The following is a 7,562-nucleotide window of genomic DNA, read 5'->3' as shown; positions in this document are numbered from 1 at the left end:
ACTCAGCAGTGGTGTGGGACATCGGGACGTTGGCTTGGATTATTCTCCCCTCTCCCAGCTCACTGTCAGTTGTGGGCAAACCTCCTGAGCTGCACTGGATGACGAAACTTACCACACCAGCAGGAGAACGGGACTGTGAATTCTCAAGCCCCCTCCCACCCCTTCCTTCCTCTCCTGAGGGCTAAAAGCCTGACCAGAGGAGGCACACACACCAACTGACTTGGGCAGCCTTCAAGCAAGATGCAGCCACTCCTGCTTCTGTTGGCCTTTCTCCTCCCACCTGGGGCTGAGGCAGGTAAGTGACCCACCCCAATCTCAGAGGTCTGTCTGATCCCATCCCAGACTCTGGAACCAGCCATAATGCCTCAGTACAGCACATTCTGTTTCATTGAGCAAGGTATTTGTATTTACATTTCCTTAGTTTCCTCATCTATAAAATGGAAATAATATTACAACAAGCCTCACAGAGTTGCTATGCAAGTTAAATCAGTAAATGTATATAGAAGTCTTAGAGTTGGCCTTGGCACATAGTAAGTTCTCTCTCTCTCTCTCTCTCTCTCTCTCTCTATATATATATATATATATATATATATATATACACACACTCATATATACTCATGGAAATTCATTCTGTACTCCATGTGTCAAAGCCTGGGAGACAAGAATACAGGACTAGCAGTCCCAGAAGCTCCTGTGTAGGTTCTCCAACAGCAGTCCCATGTTGCCCATGAGTGGTCAGAGGGATATAGGAAGTTCCATGAGGAAGAAAGTGCCAGGGACTTCAAGGAGCTCTCATGCTCACAACAGTGAATTTCCTTCATACTGAGGCTAAAGCTGGCCCTGCCTAGAGTGAGCCTTGTTGTCCTCTGTGTGGGAGGAGGAGCAAACTGAGTTCTGAAGGGAAATGGGTCTCCCTGAAGCTCTCTCCCAATGCCTGGTGCCTCACAGACCCATCCTCACCAACAACTGCTCCCTGTCCTGCATTATCTCTCCTGCCCTCCTCATCTTCCTGTCTTTCTAAAGCCATCAACCTGGGGGCCCCACTGCAGGTGCTCAAGCAGAGGTAAGTGTTGAACCCTTCCTTCCAGGGAAGATCATTGGAGGCCGAGAGGCCAGACCCCATTCCTACCCCTACATGGCATATCTTCGGGCCCAGACCTCAAGAGGTGGGCACACCTGCGGGGGGTTCCTGGTACGAGAAGACTTTGTGATGACAGCAGCTCACTGCTTGGGAAGGTGAGGAGCTCAGTGGGGAGTGGGCAGAAGACCTCCTTTGATGAACCGTCTGAAAGTAACATTGTAGTAATGAAAGAAAAAAACGGGACCAGGTAGGACTGGGGAGGGGAGCACAGTAGAGGTAACAGGCCAGTGTAAACATGACCACAAAGAACAAGAGTAGGAGAAGGAAAACAAAAATTGGGTCTCAAAATGTGAACTCCAGGGGCCGGGTTGTGGCTCAGTGGTAGAACGCTTGTCTAGAATGTGAGATGCACTGGGTTCGATTCTCAGCACTGCATATAAATAGATAAAATAAAGGTTCATTGATTCAGTAGATCATTCAGGGCTTTAAAAAAAATGTGAACTCAAGCTATTTCTCAACTTAATCTGGAAGAGCAAATTTTAAGGTCATGGTCCCCTGCCATCCCCAGTTCAGGGCTGCTGATAAACAGAGGGCAGGGCTCCCCTCCAGGCCTTCCCGTCCCCTCCACTGCAGGCTTGCCCTGCCCTAGGTGGCCCGTCTGTACTGCAGAGCTGCTGGACTCAAGCTTCTGCTGCTCATACCTACCTCTAGGCCAACTTTCCTTTCACAGTGTTATAAATGTCACTCTGGGAGCTCACAACATCCAGAGGCAGGAAAGGACCCAGCAACACATCACTGTGCGCAGAGCCATCCCCCACCCTGAATACAATCCAGAGAACATCCAGAATGACATCATGTTACTGCAGGTACTGCCTGCCTGGCCCTGAACACCTCCACCCTAGCCAGTGACCTTCCAATGTCATAGTGGCTTTGCTGTGTTCTGGGACCATGGAAGAAGAAGCCAGAGCAGGGCTGGTGGGGAATCAGGGCAGGGATCCCAGGCAGGGCTGGGGGGAGTGGGGCAGGGATGGGGCAAGTACCGTCCCAGCAGTCCCTAAGCTTTGGTTAGGGTCCAGCTGAGCAGGAATGCCCATACTCTCTCCGGCAGCTGAGCAGAAGAATCAGGAAGAATAGAGCGGTGAGGCCCGTGGCTCTTCCTCAAGCCAGGAATGTGCTGAGGCCTGGGGCCTTGTGCACAGTAACTGGCTGGGGCCTGGTCAACCAGAACACATTAGCAAGCCGACTCCAGGAGGTGCGGCTGAGAGTGCAGAGAGGTCAGGTGTGCAGCCAACGCTTTGCTTTCTACACTGAAAACACACAGATTTGTGTGGGGAACCCTCGGGAGAGGAAGAACGCCTTCAGGGTAAGAGCATGGACAACTGCCAACGTTTTGTGGAAAAGACTCCATCCCCAAAGCCCCAGCCCTGGGGGAGGGGGGGGAGGGGGCCAGACCAGGGTTGGGTGGAGATTTTTTCCCTCATCAATCCAGGCCCCAGAGATAAGGGTGGAAAACCCACAACACTTACACAGGCAGCATTCCCCTGGGAAGGAAAGAGTAGCTAGACTCAAATTGAGCTGGAAGAGCAGCGTTGACTGTGCTGAAGCCCAGCAGCTAAACGTCCAGAGTCTTGACTCCTGCACCTCAAAGCCCCATCTCACACACACAAGCAACTAAAGGAACCCTACCCTGCCTTCTCTGAGAGCTATGGCTTTAGGGCAGCAGGAGCAAGGAGGCCTGGCTTAGTGTCCTTTCCACTCTATGTCCACAGGGAGACTCTGGTGGCCCCCTAGTATGCAACAATGTGGCCCAGGGCATTGTCTCCTACGGAGAAAGGACTGGGACCCCTCCTGCAGTCTTCACCAGGATCTTAAGCTACCTGCCCTGGATAAAGAGAACAATGGGACGCTTCGAATGGCAGGATCAGACTGAGATGCCCCATGACTGACTCTTTTTCTTTGGGGCACGGGCCAGCTCCAATGGATTGCCAGAGCTTTAATAAATAACAGTTTGGAGTGTAAATATTTTTTCAGTAAACATCATTTAGTACTGTCTTAGTCTGTTTGAACATCTATAACAAAATTCCACCTACCAGGTGGCTTATAAAAGCAGACATTTATTTCTTACAATTCTGGAAGCTGAGAAGTCTATGACCAAGGTGCCAGCAGGTTTGGGTCTGGTGAGAGCCACTTCCTGGTTCATACAGTCATCCTCTTGAGTCAGGGATCCCAGGCAGTAGCACTGGATATGGCCATCTGCACCTCCTCTAATCCTGGGGCAAGATGAAGGGCTATACATCTGTGAGGAGTATATCTTCACTTCAGATGCCCAGCCAGAGCAGGTGAGGCTTAGAGGTTTAGATCCTGCCCTCCTGTGGCTTTCTATAGCCAGGGATTGAGCTATACTATCCTTGTCTTCCGAGGGCAGTCCCAGGCTTCTGAATGACCTGGAATTCAAGAGAGGCATTTCCATCTTCCTGCTCTCTGCTTCTTGTGAGGGCCCTGGGCTTAGTGTTCCCTGAACATAATTATGTTTAGAACCTAGGAGACCAGCTTGAGTTATTTCCATTTTTCTAAAATATTTTCACTGTTTTTAAAGTAGTGATCCACCCTAATGGTGTTCTAAGCAGGAATAGCACTCTCCAAAATGGTTTGGAAGAATGCTGTACATCACAGCACTGGTCCCTAATGTATCTGTGGGCCCTGGTGAAGGTACTGTTGAAAGAGCGCTGCAACAAGAGAAGAATGAAGATGTGTCCTAATCACTCTGGGAGGAGTGCTACCTAAGTGTTGACTCCAAACCCCCTTCATTTGACTGACTGTATGAAACATTGAGAGTTTTATTGTGTTTTCTTGATAATCTTCTTGATGACTCTCCTATTCTGTGGCACCTGAAGGAGATAAATGACCATCCACACCCCCAGAAGTTAGGGGTGCTCCACAGTACCCTGGTCAGGCTAGCTCTAAGGGCCATCCTTGCTTCACTTTATTCCTAGAAGTTTTATTACTAGAAGAAGCTTTATCACTGGATAGAGTGTGCAGAAATTCTAGAATCCTACTTTCAAAGATACCTGATGGGTCACACCTCTGTCACCTTGAAAGTAACTTACTTATTGGGAAGACATAGGACACTGGTGGGTGGGGAATTGCTGAATATTAGGGCTATAAACTTCCATCCTCCAAATCTAAAAGTGGACAGCTTTTGTCATCTGGATTAAAATTGGAAGAAGTATCTTCTACTCCAAATCCTAGATGTGGCCCTGATCTTGTCCCCATTCAGATGAGCTATTCAGCTCCACAAGGACAGTTACCCAGAGAGTAATGGAGCCAAGAGAGTTTGGCCTCAGTGCTGCTTCACAGCAATGAAGACAAGCTCCCAAAGGATGCTCTCCACTCAGCTCTTTCTCCATCTCCTTCTGATCCCCTATCCTTTGTACTCTTCCCTCTTTACCTTGATGGCTCAGCACCTTAGGAAGATGAGACTGTGCTGTGATCAGGGTCTATTAGCAGCTCTCCTACCCACCTGCTGGACACAGCACATTTGAAGACTATTCATTGTGCATCAAACAAGCTTTTGTGAAGTATTTATTATGTACCTGACTCAGATGTGGGCACAGGAAGAAGCCCCAAGTTTATATGACATTTAGTTCTTCGAAAGCAGCCCAATGCTGGAAGTGTGCCATTCATAAGGTGTTTGAGAAGCACCTGGAAGAGAAGCAACTGTGTTTGGACAGAGAGTGTATTCCAGGTCTTCTGGATGGTCTAGGGGGTTCAGATCCTTTTCCTTTAACATATTTATGAAGCTTATTTAATTTAAAAACAGAGTTGAGCTTTCTCATCTCTTCAAAAATGAATTGATAACTAGGGAAAGAGTTGGGTCCAGATTCAAGCCCACCATGCTACCCACAGAAACCAGGACCCCATCTCAGCCTGTGGTAGTCTGTACAAAGGGTTTTCTTCCCAAACCATGTCCAAGTTCACAGACAATCACAGCACGACCACCCTGTTTTACAGCCACTGGGCTTGCCATCTGGTTTCTATGAACAGATATCCAGGACAAATTTTCTCTTTCAGAGGAAATCAAATGGGACAGAGAGGTGAAACCCCACTCCAGGCCCTACATGCCATTCATAAGATTCTATGAAATCAAACTAGTCAGGAAATACTGTGGGGGTTTCCTGATGCAAAACAATTTTGTGATGTCAGCAGCTCAATGTTACAGAAGGTGAGAAATACCTGGGTCTTTGTTGTCCTGGGACTAACCAAGGGACCATAGCTCAAGAAAATCCCTAAGATATAGGACCAAGGGCTAATGAGGAACCACCTGAGATTCCCTAAGCTGGTCCACAGGATTGAAGAGTGCAGGAGAGCAGGCTGAGCAGCAAGGAGGCTGCCAAAAACCCAGCCTTGGCTCACTGCAAAGAAAAGCAACAGTCAACATTTGGACAAAGGTGGGACACAGTTTTGCCCATCCCTTCCTAAAAATTTGACTCAGCTATTGCTCTGCCTTAGTCTGAGACCTCAACTTGCCTTTCAAAGACTAAGTTATGACTCCAATGACTAGCCTTATCCATCTTTACTTTATAGCAAAATAAATGTCACCTTGGATGTTCACAATATTAAGAAAAAGGAAAAGACCCAACAAGTCATTCCTATTCTAAAAGCCATCCCTCACAAAGAATATAATAATAAAACAGTGGTCAATGATATCATGTTCCTAAATGTAACATCTTGCTGACCTCTGGTCTACCTGCACAAGTCTCTGGGGATCATTCAGCTTGTGCAGTCTCAGTCCCCTCCTCCCCTCTCAGTAGATGATCAGCTAGTCCCAGTGCAATAGAAGAAGGTTTGGGAGGTCTTCTAGGCAGTGGAGATACAAACAACCTCATCCCTGGTCTAAGCCTCCCTGAGAGGATGGCACCTCAATTGTCATCCCTCTCCTAGAAAGAAGACTGACATACAAGGCTCAACTCAATACAGTGGTGAAGAATATTGCCCTCCTGAAGAGCTAGGACTGGGTGAGATCTGGGCAGGTGTGTACTGTGGCAGCCTGGGGGAAACTGGCTGATGGCAAAAATCCTGACACACTCCAAGAGGTGGACCTGGAAATACAGAATAAGCAGAAATACAGGGACATCTTCCCATTCTACAACAGTCCATCCAGCTATGTGTGGGGAGCCCTAAGGACAAGAAGGCTACTGATAGAGTAAGGACACAGCCACCTTTGAATTTTTGCCCAGGGACAGAGTAATACTGAGGTCAGATGATTGAGCTGGTCTGGGTTGAGCTAGGAAGAGGATGCAGCTAGGCAGATGGCTAAGGCAAGGCCATAATTGAGAAAAGATAATAGAAAATGAGCCTGAAAGGGGGTAAACCAGAAGGGCCTATGCTAAGACTTCTCCCTTTTCTGTCTACAGAGAGACTCTGGGGTACCCTTCATGTGTGATAGTGTGGCCCAGAGCATTGTCAGCTAACAACATACTACTGGGAAACTTCCTTGGGTCTTCACCAGGATCTCAAGCTTCATGGCTTGGATTCAGACAGTAATGAACTCTTCCAACATAGCTATATGACAGGCCCTGTGTCCTGGGATAGAGTCCTCACTTTGTGGAGGACAACTATCTGACTCTTAATAAAGACTATCTCCTGGTAGAGAGGAGCTGATTTCTCTTTCTTCCTTGAATATATTCTTCAACACCTTCTATGGCCATCCTTCTCTACCCTCTTCTCCTCCTAGTTACTCACTTCTAAACATTTCCCATAAACCCTCTGATTCAAACCCATGCACTGACCCAGTCCTGTCAGCATCTGTTTAAGTCAGGTACTGTTGAGAGCCAAGCCAAAGGGGCCCCAGCAAACTTCCAGCTGCCAGCAAACTTCCAGCTGCCAGCAAACTTCCAGCTGCCAGCAAACTTCCAGCTGCAGGCTGATGATTGGCTCACAGCGGCCCCAGCAACATCTAGCTGATTGGCTCCTCTGCGGTGATGCTCATTGGGCTATTTCCCTGCCCTTTCAGACCACGGAGCTGCTCATTGGGGGACTTCTTTGGCTCCGCCCACACGACCCAGCCAATCGGCCTGAAGAGCAGGAGGATTGTGGGAGTGGGAGAGGCTTGTGTTTTGGTGAGAGAGGCTTGTGGGAAGCCGGTGGTGGCATTTGGGCTCTGAGGGTTTTTCCTGAGGAGCTATTTTGTTTGGCATGTGTGGTTCTAAAAATAAAGTTCGTTTCTTTTGACAAGTGGCTCCTGAATCGTGCCCAACCAGACTGCGGCAAGGTACAGTCTCTGACCAGTGGGAAAAGAGCTTTCTCCCCTGAGAAGCAATGGAGCTCATTTCCAGGGAATTTCAAAGATATTCCTTTCTCTTTCCTGGATCCAGGCCAGTCACAAAAAGAGAAAAGCACCTGAGACCCCACTCTAGCATCAACGACTTAGTTGGTTCCAGTAGGCTCATTTCCCCCCACTTCCACTTCCAGGCTCCTCCCT

General features: G+C 48.3%; 1 protein-coding gene and 1 pseudogene across 1 annotated transcript; both read left to right on the top strand.

Moving 5' to 3' along the window:
• The first annotated feature begins 240 nt into the window (after positions 1-240).
• On the top strand, positions 241-3,027 carry LOC113194779 (cathepsin G-like). The gene is made up of 5 exons (XM_026406036.2): positions 241-295; positions 1,089-1,236; positions 1,812-1,947; positions 2,190-2,444; positions 2,851-3,027. The coding sequence occupies exons 1-5, from the start codon at positions 241-243 to the stop codon at positions 3,025-3,027; spliced, it is 771 nt and encodes a 256-aa protein (XP_026261821.2).
• A 711-nt stretch (positions 3,028-3,738) lies between these two features.
• Positions 3,739-6,651, top strand: LOC113194780 (mast cell protease 8-like; annotated as a pseudogene).
• The last annotated feature ends 911 nt before the right edge of the window (positions 6,652-7,562 follow it).

Source organism: Urocitellus parryii, chromosome 6 (genome assembly GCF_045843805.1).
Source record: "Urocitellus parryii isolate mUroPar1 chromosome 6, mUroPar1.hap1, whole genome shotgun sequence".
Taxonomy (NCBI): domain Eukaryota; kingdom Metazoa; phylum Chordata; class Mammalia; order Rodentia; family Sciuridae; genus Urocitellus; species Urocitellus parryii.
This window is presented reverse-complemented; position numbering and strand designations above follow the sequence as displayed.

Excerpts from the sequence above, each read along its gene's own strand:
- LOC113194779 (XM_026406036.2), top strand. The coding sequence starts at position 241 with ATGCAGCCACTCCTGCTTCTGTTGGCCTTTCTCCTCCCACCTGGGGCT. Across the intron at positions 1,237-1,811 it reads GCAGCTCACTGCTTGGGAAG|TGTTATAAATGTCACTCTGG; the intron begins GTGAGGAGCTCA and ends TTCCTTTCACAG. Across the intron at positions 2,445-2,850 it reads AGAGGAAGAACGCCTTCAGG|GGAGACTCTGGTGGCCCCCT; the intron begins GTAAGAGCATGG and ends CTATGTCCACAG.